The sequence below is a fragment of the Ranitomeya imitator genome, chromosome 2 (assembly GCF_032444005.1).
Source record: "Ranitomeya imitator isolate aRanImi1 chromosome 2, aRanImi1.pri, whole genome shotgun sequence".
Classification (NCBI taxonomy): Eukaryota; Metazoa; Chordata; class Amphibia; order Anura; family Dendrobatidae; genus Ranitomeya; species Ranitomeya imitator.
This window is the reverse complement of record NC_091283.1, coordinates 658,395,908-658,413,329: the sequence shown is the minus strand read 5'-3', so window position 1 is coordinate 658,413,329 and position 17,422 is coordinate 658,395,908. Positions and strand designations below refer to the sequence as shown.

General features: G+C 44.5%; 1 protein-coding gene across 1 annotated transcript in view; it reads left to right on the top strand.

Moving 5' to 3' along the window:
* The window catches only part of OSBP (oxysterol binding protein), a 76,584-nt gene that overhangs the window by 22,379 nt on the left and 36,783 nt on the right, over positions 1–17,422 (top strand). Inside the window, exon 7 of the mRNA XM_069752977.1 lies at positions 14,534–14,665. Coding sequence (XP_069609078.1) covers positions 14,534–14,665 — 132 coding nt within the window. The remainder of the gene's footprint in view (positions 1–14,533; positions 14,666–17,422) is intronic.

Below are 17,422 nucleotides of genomic sequence, written 5' to 3'. Positions count from 1 at the left end.
ACAGCTAGAAAGAGGACGAGGATACTGAATGCCACGCACTTATTTAAAAGTAATAGCACAAAAGGAGTATTTCTATGAACTTTGTTTAGCTGAAAACTAATCCCCCCACTTTATCTTTGATCTCGTTGTGCGTGAATTTATATATATTTTTTATATTACATTTTTTGACAAATAAGTGGTTATTGTCTAAATTCGCAGCAATACGAGGCCTGTATACTCAGCGCCGCAGTAATTTTTTATAATCTTTTTTAAAATGCTAAAACTAACCTGTCAGATTCTCCAGGTCACTACAAGTACGCAGATACCAAACAAGCATAGCTTATTTTTTTTATTTAAGAGGTTATTTAAGGGCCTTTTTTTTTTTTTTTTTTGGTCCTAGCTGTGTTGTATTTTTTTTTTTTTTTTAATACCAATTTGGCATATATACGACATGTTGTCATTGCATTTTATTGCAATGTTGCGGCTACCAAAAAAACTGCCGGGAATTTGACGGCCTTAAAGGTACGTGCCTTCACGGAAATTGATCCCATTTGTTCACTTTCTGCACTTCGGCACTTTTTTTTATTTTTATCAGCTCATTTCATTGCATTATGACACTTTGATTTGCTTTTTCACACATTGCACTTATATGTATAATTATTTTATTTCTTTCTTTCACCCTTTGTTCATGAATTTTTGGATCTAATTTTTATATACATATTTTTGTATTTTTTATTTTGGGATTTTATACCCGGATGATATATTTATATGATTGGTAGATTTAACTTTACATCTTCTGGCCTGTCATACCCATATATTAAAATAATATATTTATCATCTTTCATTAATTTATTTATCCAAGCATAGGCACTTGTTTTTAATATTTAGTACTACTAATTGCCATTTGTATAAATAAATGCATTTTTATTTGAATTTTCTTGTGGTCCGATATGTTGTTGTTGTGTTTTTTTTATTTATTTTTTATATTCTTAGTCTATAAATGAGTGGTTTCCACTTCTTTCTTTCAGTACACCTGGTAATTAAGTGTGTGTATATATATTTTTATCCAAATTTTGGTATTATTGATCATTGTGGGTTCCTCAGGTGTGTTGCAATTACTGATTAACACAATAAAACGGAATAGTTATATAGGTAAAACGAACATGACAGTTTAGCAGCTGTGTACAGGTGCCGGCTACTGAGCTAGAAAATTGTTTCTGCTTAAGTCCTTCTTTAACCCTCTGCGTTTGGAGGAAAAAAGGTTTAAGCATAATAACAGACGCGGATTCTTTACTGTAAGAGAAGTGAGACTATGGAACTCTCTGCCGTATGATGTTGTAATGAGTGATTCATTACTTAAATTTAAGAGGGGACTGGATACCTTTCTGGAAAAGTATAATGTTACAGGGTATATACACTAGATTCCTTGATAGGGTGTTGATCCAGGGAACTAGTCTGATTGCCGTATGTGGAGTCGGGAAGGAATTTTTTTCCCCAATGTGGAGCTTACTCTTTGTCACATGGGTTTTTTTTTTGCCTTCCTCTGGATCAACATGTTAAGGCATGTTAGGTTAGGCTATGGGTTGAACTAGATGGACTTATAGTCTTCCTTCAACCTTAATAACTATGTAACTACTAGATTGTGGTCCGATTCTAACGCATCGGGTATTCTAGAATATGCATGTCCACGTAGTATATGGACAATAATGATTCCAGAATTCGCGGCAGACTGTGCCCGTCGCTGATTGGTCGAGGAAACCTTTATGACATCATTGTCGCCATGGCGACCATTATGACATCTACATCGATACTGTGCCCGTCGCTGATTGGTCGAGGCGAATTCGCGGCAGACTGTGCCCGTCGCTAATTGGTCGAGGCAACCTTTATGACATCATCGTCACCATGCCACTGCCTCTGGCTGTTTAACCCTCCAGATGCCATGATCATGATATTTGGAAGGTCATGAGAGGGAGCGGGCTCCCTCTCACCCCTGTGATGAAATCACGGGGAGCCAGTGGTTGTCATGGCACCTGGAGGACAAACGATGATCTTCTGGTGTGCCAGGTACAGTGACCTGTTAGACCCAGCCATAGGCAGAGTTTAACTGGCAATCTGCACGTGTAGTATCACAAGTCTCATGCATTGCAGTGCTGGCGCATTGCGATGCATGACACCAGTGATCACAGTAATAAAAGGTAAAGTCTCATAGAGGGACTAGTAAACAAAAAAGTTAAGAAGATTGAAAAAATTATTAAACAAAATAAAGAACAAAAATACACTGCTCAAGAAAATAGGGAACACTATAAAATCCCACATCCTAGATATCACGGAATGAAATATTCCAGTTGTAAATCTTTATTCATTACATAGTGGAATGTGTTGAGAACAATAAAACCTAAAAATGGTCAATGTAAATCATAACTAATATCCCACGGAGGTCTGGAGTTGGAAAGATGCTCGAAATCAAAGTGGAAAATGAAGTTACAGGCTGATCCAACTTCAGTGGAAATGCCTCAAGACAAGGAATGATGCTCAGTAGTGTGTGTGTGGCCTCCACGTGCCTGTATAACCTCCCTCCAATGCCAGGGCATGCTCCTAATGAGGCGGCGGATGGTCTCCTGAGGGATCTCCTCCCAGACCTGGACTAAAGCATCCGCCAACTCCTGGACAGTCTGTGCTGCAATGTGACGTTGGTGGATGGTGCGAGACGTGATGTCCCAGATGTGTTCAATCGGATTCAGGTCTGGGGAACGGGCAGGTCAGTCCATAGCTTCAATACCTTCATCTTGCAGGAACTGCTGACACACTCCAGCCACATGAGGTCTGGCATTGTCCTGCATTAGGAGGAACCCAGGGCCAACCGCGCCAGCATCTGGTCTCACAAGGGGTCTGAGGATTTAATCTCGGTACCTAATGGCAGTCAGGCAACCTCTGGCGAGCACATGGAGGGCTGTGCGGCCCTCCAAAAAGATATGCCACCCCACACCATTACTGACCCAGTGCCAAACCGGTCATGCTGAAGGATGTTGCAGGCAGCAGATCGCTCTACACGGTGTCTCTAGACTGTCACGTCTGTCCCATGTGCTCAGTGTGAACCTGCTTTCATCTGTGAAGAGCACAGGGCGCCAGTGGCAGTGTGAACCTGCTTTCATCTGTGAAGAGCACAGGGCGCCAGTAGCGAATTTGCAAATCCTGGTGTTCTGTGGCAAACGCCAATCGTCCTGCACGGTGTTGGGCTGTGAGCACAACTCCCATCTGTGGACGTCGGGCACTCAGACCATCCTCATGGAGTCGGTTTCTAACAGTTTGTGCAAACACATGCAAATTTGTGGCCTGCTGGAGGTCATTTTGCAGGGCTCTGACAGTGCTTCTCCTGTTCCTCCTTGCACAAAGGCTGAGGTAGCGGTCCTGCTGCTGGGTTGTTGCCCTCCTACGGACCCCTCCACGTCTCCTGGTGTACTGGCCTGTCTTCTGGTAGCGCCTCCAGCCTCTGGACACTATGCTGACATAGAAAACCTTCTTGCCACAGCTAGCATTTATTTGCCATCCTGGATGAGCTGCACTACCTGAGCCACTTGTGTGGGTTGTAGAGTCCGTCTCATGCTACCATGAGTGTGAAAGCACAACCAACATTCAAAAGTGACCAACACATCAGCCGGAATGCATTGGTACTGAGATGTTTTCTGTGGTCCCCACCTGCAGAACCACTCCTTTTTGAGTGTGTCTTGATAATTGCCAATAACTTCCATCTGTTGTCTATTCCATTTGCACAACAGCATGTGAAATTGATTGTCGAACAGTGTTGCTTCCTAAGTAGACAGTTTGATTTTACAGAAGTTTGATTTACTTGGAGTTATATTCTGTTGTTTGTGTTCCCTTTATTTTTTGAGCAGTGTAAATACACACATTTCATGTCCTCAGAACTACCAACCCTTATCCTGGGAGACTTCAACATCCCCACTTCCACATCTGCATCCCAGCTTCTATCACTAACCACTTCTCTAGTGGTAACACCCTTGACCTGGTCTTTGTCCGCCTCTGTTCAATCTCCTACCTTAATAACTCACCGCTTCCCCTCTCCGAGCACAACATTCTCCTTCACGCTCACAAATCCTCGCCCACCCCAGCACACTCCTACCTACCACACATTCAAAAATCTACAAGCCATCAACTGTCATACACTTTCAGACTCCCTACATGCATCACTGTCCCCAATCTAATCTTTTTTTCCTGTCATGATCTGGCTGTACACCACTACAATGACTCTCAGAAGCACCCTTGACACACTCAGAACCTTCAAGCACAGAGTAAAACAGCCCTGGCTCACATCGCAAACTTGATTTATCCAGCTATGCTCTAGGAGTGCTGAACGCTTGTGGAGGAAAACTCGCACACCAAAAGACTTCATCCACTTCAAATTTGTTAAGCACCTATAACTCTGCTCTTCACCTCGCCAAACAGACCTACTACACCACCCTGATCTCCTCACTTTCCAACAACCCCAAGAAACTTTTTGATACCTTTCAATCCCTCCTCAGGCCAAAAGCACAAGCCCCTATCAGACATCTGCACTGATGACCTGGCCTCCCACTTCTTTGAGAAAATAGATAATATCCGTCAGGAAATCTGTTTCCAGCAACCAGGTGCCGTGACTCCCATCCATCCCTCCCTGCCTTTCCCCTGGCTCACTCTCCACATTTGATCCCATTATAGAAGAAGTCTCCAGTCTCCTCTCTTCTTCTCTTCCGACTACATGCACTACTGACCCCATTCCCTCACATCTCCTCCAGTCTCTTACGCCAGTCGTCACTACTCGCCTAACCACAATCTTTAATCTCTTCTGGCATTTTCCCCTCCTCCTTCAAACACTCTATCATTACTCCATTATTAACCCTTTTACCCCCAAGGGTGGTTTGCACGTTAATGACTGGGCCAATTTTTACAATTCTGACCACTGTCCCTTTGAGGTTATAACTCTGGAACGCTTCAACTGATCCCAGTGATTCTGACATTTTCTCGTGACATATTGTACTTCATGATCGTGGTAAAATTTCTTTGATATTACCTGCGTTTATTTGTGAAAAAAACGGAAATTTGGCGAAAATTTTGAAAATTTCGCAATTTTCCAACTTTGAATTTTTATGCAATTAAATCAGAGATATGTCACACAAAATACTTAATAAGTAACATTTCCCACATGTCTACTTTACATCAGTACAATTTTGGAACCAAAATTTTTTTTTGTTAGGGAGTTATAAGGGTTAAAACTTGACCAGCAATTTCTCATTTTTACAACACCATTATTTTTTTTAGGGACCACATCTCATTTGAAGTCATTTTGAGGGGTCTATATGATGGAAAATACCAAAGTGTGACACCATTCTAAAAACTGCACCCCTCAAGGTGCTCAAAACCATATTCAAGAAGTTTATTAACCCTTCTGGTGCTTCACAGGAATTTTTGGAATGTTTAAATAAAAATGAACATTTAACTTTTTTTCACAAAAAATTTACTTCAGCTCCAATTTGTTTTATTTTTCCAAGGGTAACAGGAGAAAATAGACCCCAAAAGTTGTTGTACAATTTGTCCTGAGTACACAGATACCCCATATGTGGGGGTAAACCACTGTTTGGGCGCATAACAGAGCTCGGAAGCGAAGGAGCGCCATTTGACTTTTCAATGCAAAATTGACTGGAATCGAATGGGACACCATGTTGCGTTTGGAGAGCCACTGATGTGCCTAAACATTGAAACCCCCCACAAATGACACCATTTTGGAAAGTAGACCCCCTAAGGAACTTATCTAGTGATGTGGTGAGCACTTTGATCCACCAAGTGCTTCACAGAAGTTTATAATGCAGAGCCGTAAAAATAAAACAAACATTTTTTCCCACATAAATTATTTTTTAGCCCCCAGTTTTGTATTTTCCCGAGGGTAACAGGAGAAATTGCACCTCCAATTTGTCCTGAGTGCGCTGATACCCCATATGTGGGGGGGGGGGGGAACCACCGTTTGGACACATGGGAGGGCTCAGAAGGGAAGGAGGGCCATTTGGAATGCAGACTTAGATGGAATGGTCTGCAGGCGTCACATTGCGTTTGCAGAGCCCCTAATGTGCCTAAACAGTAGAAACCCCCACAAGTGACACCATTTTGGAAATTAGATCCCCTAAGGAACTCATCTAGATGTGTTGTGAGAGCTTTGAACCCCCAAGTGTTTCACTACAGTTTATAACGCAGAGCCGTGAAAATAAAAAAAAATAAAAAAATTTCCCCCCAAAATTATTTTTTAGCCCCCAGTTTTGTATTTTCCCGTGGGTAAGAGGAGAAATTCGACCCCAAAAGGTGTTGTCCAATTTCTCCTGAGTACGCTGATACCCCATATGTGGGGGTAAACCACTGTTTGGGCACACAGGAGAGCTCTGAAGGGAAGGAGCACTGTTTTACTTTTTCAGCGCAGAATTGGCTGGAATTGAGATCGGACGCCATGTCGCGTTTGGAGAGCCCCTGATGTGCCTAAACAGTGGAAACCCCCCAATTATAACTGAAACCCTAATCCAAACACACCCCTAACCCTAATCCCAACAGTAGCCCTAACCACACCTCTAACCCTGACACACCCCTAATCCCAACCCTATTCCCAACCGTAAATGTAATCTAAACCCTAAGGCCGGCTTCACACTCAGCGTATGAAAATACGGTCCGTATATTACGGCCGTAATACGCTGAAAAGTCCCGAAAATAGTGGTCCGTAGCTCCTCCATAGGTAGGGTGTTTCAGCGTTTTTTGCGCATGGCAACCTCCGTATGTCATCCGTATTGCGTGTTTTTATCGCAGGCTTGCAAAACCGACATACGGCTATACAAGGGATCCATGTGTAAAAAAAAAAAAACATATATACTGTGTGTGTGTATATGTGTGTATATGTGTATATATGTGTATGTATATATATATCAGTAGACACATATATGTATATATATTAATATTTCATCATGAGGACAACCAGCAGAGGGCGCCTCTTATGAACTCGAGCCAGGGAGCTATCTAGGAACAGCCAGCAGAGGGCGCCTCACCGCAAATGCAGGTAAATATAGGTCATTGACCTACTTTACCTACATTCTCCGTGGTTTTGCAGACCTGAGCAACGTTGCATTAGCAAAGCTCGTAGCTGCAAAATATTTTAACCCCTTCAGATGGATTTACATCGTTGGACTTTACAGATCTGCGGAAGGTAAGGATATTGTTGGTTTATTATGTTTTTTTTGTTACAGAACGAGGGTCTTCAGTGATTGGATTGGGCGTTCAATAAAATATTAAAACAACCTTTGTTTTTATTTCCTTAAAATAATTATTAATAATGTGTTTGTGTATTTTTTTAACCCTTTACTAGTATTGGATTAATAATGGATAGGTGTCATAATTGACGCCTCTCCATTATTAATCTGGCTTAATGTCACCTTACAATAGCAAGGTGGCATTAACCCTTCATTACCCCATATCCCACCGCTACACGGGAATGGGAAGAGAGTGGCCAAGTGCCAGAATAGGCGCATCTTCCAGATGTGCCTTTTCTGGGGTGGCTGGGGGCAGATGTTTTTAGCCCCGGGGGGGGGGGGGGGGGGGAGGGGGCAATAACCGTGCCGTAGAAAGCCGTATAATACTGATCAGTTTAATACGGCAGATAGGAGCAGGGGCATAGAGAATAATTGTGCCGTATGTTTTGCGAGTTTTACGGACGTAGTTTCCGCGCTCTTACGTCCGTAAAACTCGCAAGTGTGAAGCCGGGCTAACCGTAACTTTAGCCCCAACCCTAACTGTAGCCTTAACCCTGGCCCTAACCCTAGCCCTAGCCCTAATGGGAAAATGGAAATAAATACATTATTTAAATTTTTCCCTAACTAAGGGGGTGATGAAGGGGGGTTTGATTTACTTTTATAGCGGGTTTTTAAGCGGATTTTTATGATTGGCAGCCGTCACACGCTGAAAGACGCTTTTTATTGCAAAAAATATTTTTTGCGTTACCACATTTTGAGAGCTATAATTTTTCCATATTTTGGTCCACAGAGTCATGTGAGGTCTTGTTTTTTGCAGGACGAGTTGACGTTTTTATTGGTAACATTTTCGGGCACGTGACATTTTTTGATCGCTTTTTATTCCGATTTTTGTGAGGCAGAATGACCAAAAACCAGCTATTCATGAATTTCTTTTGGGGGAGGCGTTTATACCGTTCCACGTTTGGTAAAATGGATAAAGCAGTTTTATTCTTCAGGTCAGTACGATTACAGCGATACCTCACTTATATCATTTTTTTATGTTTTGTCGCTTTTATACGATAAAAACTATTTTATAGAAAAAATAATAATTTTTGCATCGCTTTATACTCATGACTATAACTTTTTTTATTTTTTTGCTGATGATGCTGTATGGCGGCTCGTTTTTTTGCGGGACAAGATGACGTTTTCAGCGGTACCATGGTTATTTATATCCGTCTTTTTGATCGCGTGTTATTCCACTTTTTGTTCGGCGGTATGATAATAAAGCTTTTTTTTTTGTTTGTTTGTTTTTTTTTCTTACGGAGTTTACTGAAGGGGTTGACTAGTGGGCCAGTTTTATAGGTCGGGTCGTTACGGACGCGGCGATACTAAATATGTGTACTTTTATTTTTTTATTTATTTATTTAGATAAAGAAATGTATTTATGGGAATATTTTTTTTTCATTATTTAGGAAATTTTTTTTTTTTTACACATTTGGAATATTTTTTTTTACTTTGTCCCAGGGGGGGACATCACAGATCGATGATCTGACAGTTTGCATAGCACTCTGTCAGATCACCGATCTGACTTAGTGCTGCAGGCTTCACAGTGCCTGCTCTGAGCAGGACCCGGATGCCGCGGCCATTTTGGATCCGGGCCTGCTACAGGGAGGGAGGTAGGGAGACCCTCGCAGCAACGCGATCACATTGCGTTGCTGCGGGGGGCTCAGGGAAGCACGCAGGGAGCCCCCTCCCTGCGCGATGCTTCCCTCTACCGCCGGAATGCTACGATCATGTTTGATCACAGTGTTCCGGGGGTTACTGTGCCAGGAGCGGTCCCTGCCGGACGTCAGCTGTGATAGTCAGCTGACACCCGGCCGCGATCGGCAGCACGCCCCCCGTGAGCGCTGTCGATCACATATGACGTACTATCCCTTCTGTGGTCATACGGGCCCACCCCACCTCGACGGGATAGTACGTCTAATGTCAGAAAGGGGTTAAAGAAACCCGCCCTCGACCCATCCTGCACAAACAAATACAGACCAATCTCCCATCTCACCTTCATCTCTAAACTATTGGTGTGCCTTGTCAACTCCCGCCTTACCTCTCCACTCATTCCCTCCTAGACCCTTCACAGTCCGGCTTCCGCCCCCTACATTCGACAGAAACTGCACTCATCAAAGTGACCAATGACCTTCTGACAGCAAAATGTGGCGGTGAACACACTCTGCTCATTCTTCTCGACCTTTCTGCAGCATTCGACACTGACCACCATCTCCTACTCTCTAGGCTCCAGTCACTAGGCATTAAGGACACTGCTCTCTCTTGGTTCTCTTCCTATCTTTCTGACCGGTCCCTCAGTGTTTTGTTCGCTGGCTCTACTTCATCCCCTTTTCCTCTCAAGGTTGGGGTCCCTCAGAGCATACTCCCTGGTCCCCTCTCTTCTCTCTCTAAACGGCCCCAATTGGACAGACCATCAGTAGATTTGGCTTTTAGTACTATCTTTATGCTGATGACACAACTATACATGTCATCCCCTGACATTACCCCTGCTGTGCTACAAAACGCAAGTGACTGTCCGCAGTCTCCGACATCATATCTCCGACATCATGTCCCCTCTATCTGAAACTCAACCTCTCCAAAACTGAACTCCTGCTGTCTACTAACCTCCCTAAATCTGATGTTTCCCTCTCCGTGGGTGGCACCATAATTAGACCTCGGCAGCAGGCGCGCTGTCTGGATGTTAAGTTTGACAGCAATCTCTCCTTCACCTCCCATATACAAGCTCTTGCCGCTTACACCTAAAGAATATAGCTAGAATCCGCTCTTTTCTCACCATCAAAACAACAAAAATCCTCACTGTACCCCTGATCCACTCCCGTCTGGACTACTGTAACGCTCTATTAATTGGCCTCCCCCCTCACTTGACTTTCACCTCTCCAGTCCATCTTTAGTGCAGCAGCCAGGGTCGTCCATCTGGCTAATTGGTGCTCAGACATGTCCGCTCTTCGCCAGTCATTACACTGGCTGCCCATTCATTACAGGATCCAATTCAAACTACTTGTTCTCACCCACAAAGCTCTCCACAGTGCGGTACCCCCTTACATCTCCTCCATCATTTCTGTCAATCGGCCTAGCCGATCGCTGTGCTCTGCAAACGACTTTCGACTAACCTCTGCTCTAATCCGTACCTCCCACTCCCGACTCCAAGTCTTCTCCCGTGCTGCGCCAATCCTCTGGAATGGTCTACCCCAAGAAATTCGGACCATCTACAATCTGTACAGTTTTTGGCGCTCCCTCAAAACACATTTGTCACGTTCCCTAATCAAAGTAATTTTATGTGAAAGTGTGTGTGTAGCCCATTCACTATCTCGATCTATCCCCCACTCCCTCAAGATGGCTGGACCATGATTGTAAATACACACCTCTACCTTGTATCTCCCCCACCTCATTGTAGATTGTAAGCTCTCATGAGCACGTTTGTCTTATTTTGCTTTAATTATTGTATTAACGTTGTTACTTATGACTGTTGTTTGAAACTGTAGTGTTTGAAACTGTAAAGCGCTGCGGAGTATGTTGGCGCTATATAAATAAAGATTATTTATGTAAAAACAAAGCATACACATTTGGTTTCGTCGCGTGTAGAACGATCCGATCTATAAAACTGTCACACTAGTTTACCCCTACAGTGAGTGCCATGAGAAAAAAAAAATTACAAAAAACTATATTTTTTCATCATACTGCTGGAAAAACAGTGGAATAAAAAGTGACCAAAAAGATAAAAATAACAATGGTATTGCTGAAAACGTCACCATGTCCCGCAGCAAACAGCATTATCAGTGTAAGGGCTCATTTCCACTTGTGTGAGAAAAAACAGTCCGATTTACGGACCGAAATAACTGATGTAACGTGTGCGATTGTCATGCGAGTGTAATGCGATTTTTAATCGCATCATCCGTTTTTACATCCGTATGACATCCGTATGCAATCCGTTTTTTTTCTCTGCAAATATTTTTATATAGTCATTTACAGGACTATTTACAGTGTTCTGTGCCACAGAATGGTAAGGTATCCGTAAAAAACGGATGGAATACGGATGGTCCGTATTCCATGCGTTTTTTTTCTCGCACCCATTGACTTGTATTGGCGAGTCTCGTCCGAGACTCGCAGCAAATCGCAGCATGCTGCGATTTTTTTTTTCTCAACCGACACAGATTTTTCTCAGTCCGATTTCGGCTGAGAAAAAAATCGCAAATGGAATGTCACCTATTGATTAACATTGGTCCGAGTGCAATCCGATTTTTTTATCAGATTGCACTCGTCCGTTTTTCTCACAAGTGGAAATGAGCCCTTAAAGTCAAAAAGGCTATAGCTCTCAGAATGTAGTGATGCAAAAACTATATATATTTTTTTTTTCTATAGAAAAGGGATAAACCTGCAGGGGACAAAAAGCGCAATAGGGTCTTATCTGGATAAACAATGTGGAGGAGAATGCGCATCATCACGCTCGCCTCATAGGTTTGTGTGCATGCATCCACTGAAAGTGGCTTAGGCGGCAGCAGACCTACAAGGAAGGAATCCAAGGTGTTGGAATGGTATTTGTTCACCTGTGCGGTCATCAATAGGTGACAAGACAGGAATTCAAAGATCAATTGCTGCAGTTTATTGGTCGTGTTTCAGACTTCATCAGGACACTGTGATTTCTGCGGGTTTTGTCCTGATGAAGAAACTTCAATACACGTTGACCAATAAACCACAGCAATTGATCTTTTTATTCCTGTCTTATCTTTTCACGGCAGCGCAGGTGAACCCAAGCCATCCCAGCACCTTTAATATTTTTTCTATAAAATAGTTTGTGTTCAAGCGACAAATCATAATAAAAAAAAAAAAAAATGTGGTATCACTGTAATCGTAGTATCCTGAAGAATAAAGCTGCCTTATCAATTTTACCACACGGTGCATGACATAAAAAAATTTGTTGGTTTCGTTCATTTTTCCTCTCAAAAATCAGAATAGAAAGTGATCAAAAATGTTATGTGCCCGAAAATGGTACCAATAAAAATGTCAACTCATCCTCCAAAAAAGCAGCCTTCAAATGGCTCTTGGCAGAAATATAGAACAAGAATACCTCTCAAAATATGGGGATGCAAAAATCTTTGTGTGCGGCAGCAGCCAAACATAGAAACCGATATAAATCTGGTATTGCTGTTATCACATCGGCCCGAAGAATAAAGTTGTCTAATCACTTATACCACACGAGGAAAGGCGTAAAAATAAAATCAATTCTTCACCTGCTGTTTCGTTTGTTGATCACAGTAAGGCTTGTCACACACTTATCCTGCGCTCTATGTTGAGCGCTTACACCGGATTTTCTGTGTAAATGTCATGATTTAGAGGGAACCCACAACAAAATATTCCCTTTAATGAGGCAGATGGAGACGCTGTGGACGCCGTCTGGCCTATGATCCAGCCATGCCCGTCTTTTTAGGCATGTGTAAAAGCGCAGTCTAACAGAGTTTTGTGCACTTCTGAAAAGCCTAATGCTGCAGAACAGAAGCCAGATGGAGTCAAGAGTAACGCTGCTGTCTTATTAGTGAAAGGATCCCTCGGGTTTTATCTAAATCACATATTTTGTAGATTTAGATGGAAATCCTAATGTAAGTGCTCGGCATAGAGAACAGGATAAATGTGAACAGATCCAAAATGTTCTGTGGCCAAAAATGGCACCAATAAAAGCTTCTATTTAGTCCACAAAAATACAAGTCCCCACTCAGGTTTGTCATCTGTTAACAGAAATGTAGGGGGCTTCCGTGTTACTCGTCGCACAAAGTCTCTGGAAAAGTGATATGGCTCCCACCAAAATAAATCCAGCAAAATCTGCGCTCCCAAATCCAAATTCCCCCCTCCTCCACAGTGTTCCTAAACCGCAGTTAGCGTCCACATCTTTAGCTTTACTGTAGCGAGGAGAGCACACTTAATTTATGGGGTCTATGTCTCCAGAGGCACTGCAATGTACAGTCACGAAAATGGCAGATTTGCATTTTCACTTAGCAACATCCATTGCTGCTCATTTCTGGAGAACATTCATGGAGTCAAAATCCTCACTACACCTGTAGATACATACCCAGAGGGATGTAACTTCAAAATTGTGCTCAATTGAGGGGAGTTCTGTTCTTCTAGCTCTTAGAGACACATGTGCAAGGTTTGTATAGTCATGTTATCACACTCACAGGAGCGTGATAACATGCTAAGTGGGCCGACTAGTCTGGGGACACGAACGCCCCAGCCCCAGGGTTAAGGTACCGTCACACTGAATGATATCGCTAGCGATCTGTGACGTTGCAGCGTCCTGGCTAGCGATATCGTTCAGTTTGACTCGCAGCAGCGATCAGGATCCTGCTGTGATGTCGTTGGTCGCTGCAGAAAGTCCAGAACTTTATTTCGTCGCTGGACTCCCTGTAGACATCGCTGAATCGGCGTGTGTGACGCCGATTCAGCGATGTCTTCACTAGTAACCAGGGTAAACATCGGGTTACTAAGTGCAGGGCCGCGCTTAGTAACCCGATGTTTACCCTGGTTACCATCGTAAAAGTAAAAAAAACAAACACTACATACTTACCTTCCGCTGTCTGTCCCCGGCGCTGTGCTTCTCTGCACTGGCTGTGAGCGCCGGCCAGCCGGAAAGCACAGCGGTGATGTCACCGCTCTGCTTTCCGGCCGCTGTGCTCAGTCAGTGCAGGAAAGCACAGCGCCGGGGACAGACAGCGGAAGGTAAGTATGTAGTGTTTTTTTTTTTTTACTTTTACGATGGTAACCAGGGTAAACATCGGGTTACTAAGCGCAGCCCTGCGCTTAGTAACCCGATGTTTACCCTGGTTACCGGCATCGTTGGTTGCTGGAGAGCTGTCTGCGTGACAGCTCTCCAGCGACCAAACAGCGACGCTGCAGCGATCGACATCGTTGTCAGTATCGCTGCAGCGTCGCTGAGTGTGAAGGTAACTTTAATTTACTTATCAACGGACTTTTGAAATACTTTTCCTCCAGATCTGATTGTATGTAATATAACACAGGGGCTGTGAGGCAGGATGTTTGCATATGCAGACGCAACTGCTGGTGGTTGTGGGGGCACGGGGGACCTGGCAGGTTCTCCTTAATACATAGCTGCAAGTATGTACCATCTTCCTCTCTGAATACAGGGCAACCGCCTGGACATAGCCGCAGTATTTTGAGTGTTGTTTTTCTGAAGATTTAAGACTGTGGCCACATGACATGCAGCTTTTTATTCTGTTTACCCTATATAGGTACGCCCACAATCGGAGGACACTAGGAAGGAGAGGCGCACAAGAATTCCATACAAACCAAACTACAGCCTCAACTTGTGGAGTGTTATGAAGAACTGCATTGGGAAAGAGCTGAGCAAGATCCCAATGCCTGTAAGTATGAAGAAAACGGTGATCTTTTTATCATTTTTTTTTCCCTCCTTACTGAGATTTAGCTGTAACAATATTGTTCAACATGTGACAGACCCACAAATTTTCCTTTTCAAATATGCTAGCCTATCCAGACCTGTGGCCTCCTAAAATTTCCAATTTTTCTTTAAAAAAAAAAAAATCCTAGAAAGTTCATTTTAATCAATAAATCTTGGAACAAAAATAGCTTCCACTATTGGATGTTTAAAGAAAAAAAAAATTGTTCCTGTGACGAGAATCTTATAAATGTGCCCCTTTATGTACTGCGTAATGAATGTATCTTACGGAGGACCTGGCCTGATCATAGATAACACATCTCCTGGGTAGGGGGGGGAAGCAAAAGAGTATACTGACATTAGTGCCAGGGCCGGTTTTAGACAAAGTGGGGCCCTGGGCAAAAGCCTTAAATGCTCACATATTCCACATCACACAGAAACATTTCGGTTGTGTTTACATGCGCTCAGACTGCTAAACAAGTGCATCGATAATATTGGTCTTTCACTGCTGGTTTCCCGGCCTCTTTACACTGGCTGAGGAACAATGTTGGGGACAGAACAATCACTAGTAGATCAGTCTGTCCCCATACATACAGTATCTTGTATCTGCAGGGTACACCAGGCGACATGCTGCTGGGAATAATGATTTTTGTTCCCGCATAGACAATCCAATCACTCAATGAATAGGCAGCATTTCTTTCTCGCCTCATTGGGGGACAAAGGTAACCATGGGTGTATGCTGCTGTCACTAGGAGGCTGACACTATGCAAATAAAGAAGTAACTCCTCCCCAGCAGTATACACCCTCCGACAGGCACCAGGCAACTCAGTTTTTGCTTAGTGTCTGTAGGAGGCGGACCTGGATCTAACCCCAGATCCGCATTTCTTTTAAAGGGATTTGTTTTGTTTATTAACCTTTTCCCTTTCTTTTTCAGATTTTTCCTTCAGGGTAACAGGGTGCAGTTTTCTCACCCTGTTTTCCCCACTTTGAGCAACCGAGAGAGCAGTGTGGTATCACCCTCATCGCACCCTCTCGGACCCGCTGGGCAGGACCTTGTCACCTGTCGCCCTTCGGGTGTTCAGGGTGACCTTCTTCCTCAGTGGCTGGTCCTGCCTGTTTCCCCTCCTCATCCCTCTCCTCGGAGTGGGCTGAGAGGAAGACGGTGGTCACTTCCAGTGACCCTCTCCCCCTGGTTAGGGGTCGACGCCATCTTCTGCGCCAGAGAGTTTGTGGCTCGAGAAGGAGGACTTCTTCCAGGACCCTCTAGTCTACAAGGGATCCTGATGGTTCCTCATCTCCAGGTAAGGGATCTTCAATCAACAAAGCCACCCCCCCCCCCCCCCCCCCCCGTCCCCCGTCCCCCGTCCCCCTTCCTTCCCTCACCCTGCCCGGCAGCGATCTATATATAGCTTACCAGGCTTCCCCTGTGATAGGAGAGAGGGTCGCATTTTCAGGCGCTAGGACGCGCTAAACCGCGGGGAAAGGCTTCACATAACGCCGGCATTCTTTCCCTCCTTTTTATTTAAGCTTGCAGGCGCGCACACCATTTTTTTTCTCTGTCTTCCCGGCTTTTCTTTTTTTTTTTTTTTTTTTTTGGCGCATGATCGCCCTCTGGTGGCGGCCGGCATTATTGCGACCAGGAGTGGGTTTTTTTTTCTGTTTTTTTTTTTTTTTCTTCCCGACTTTTCTTCACCTTCTTTTGGCGCTTGAGCGCCCTCTGGTGGCGGCCGGCATTATTGCGGCCGGGAATCTTTCAACGCTGTTGGGGGGCGTTTCTTCTGCCTCCCTCTTCAGTGCTTGTGCCCGCGCACAGCATCGCGCTGTCTCAGCGCTCTTTTTACCGCTCCCTGTCAGTCTGCTCACCGCGTGGGACAGAAGATTTTCGGGGGAACACGGGCACCTGTGGCTGCCGCTGTTTTTTCGGCTGGCTCAGCGCTACTGCTCTCTCGGGCTCAACTCCTCCCGGCAGTACTTCTGCGCTCCAGGACAAGGTAATATCCACCTATGTCTGATCCCACCCCGGCCTTTGCCACTACGGCCATCCATTACGCCTGCACTCACTGTAAGAAAAAGTGGGCTTCAGGTCAGCCTTCACCCTTCTGCCCGTCCTGCGTTCATCCCACCATGTCCGTCCCTCAGGAAGCTCCTAGGTCCCGGGATGAGTGCACCCCCTCCTCCTCCGGAGTGGGCTGTTGCAATGTCTCAATCAGTGTCCGACCTGACTAAGGTGTCTCAGTCCCTGGTCCAGGCACTTGAACATATCCCGCTTCTTTCTAATGCCACCAGTGCCACGAACGCCTCACACGGCGATTCGCTCGCACCTGTCCTAGACCCTCACAGAAGCAGACCGGACAAAGAGACAGAAAACGGACCTTAACTAGATCCTCGTCCAGTTCCCTGGACGGGATTCCCCTATCTGCCCGTTCCCCCTCCTCGCAGGCGGATGTCGGGTCTGATCTATCCTCTCAGTCGGAATCTGACTCTGATGCAGATCAGACCTCTGAAACGCAGGAGATGGTTGATAGCCTTATTTTGGCTATCATTCAGACGCTTGATCTTAAGGAGGATGAAGCGAGCTCTCAGGACGTCTCCGTTGCGTTTAAACGGATTAAACGTCCTTCTAGGTTTTTTCCTAATCACAGGGAGTTTGACAACACTACCTCTACACACTGGGAAAACCCTGGTAAGCGATTTCCTGGCAGGAAACGGCTAGACGTGTTATACC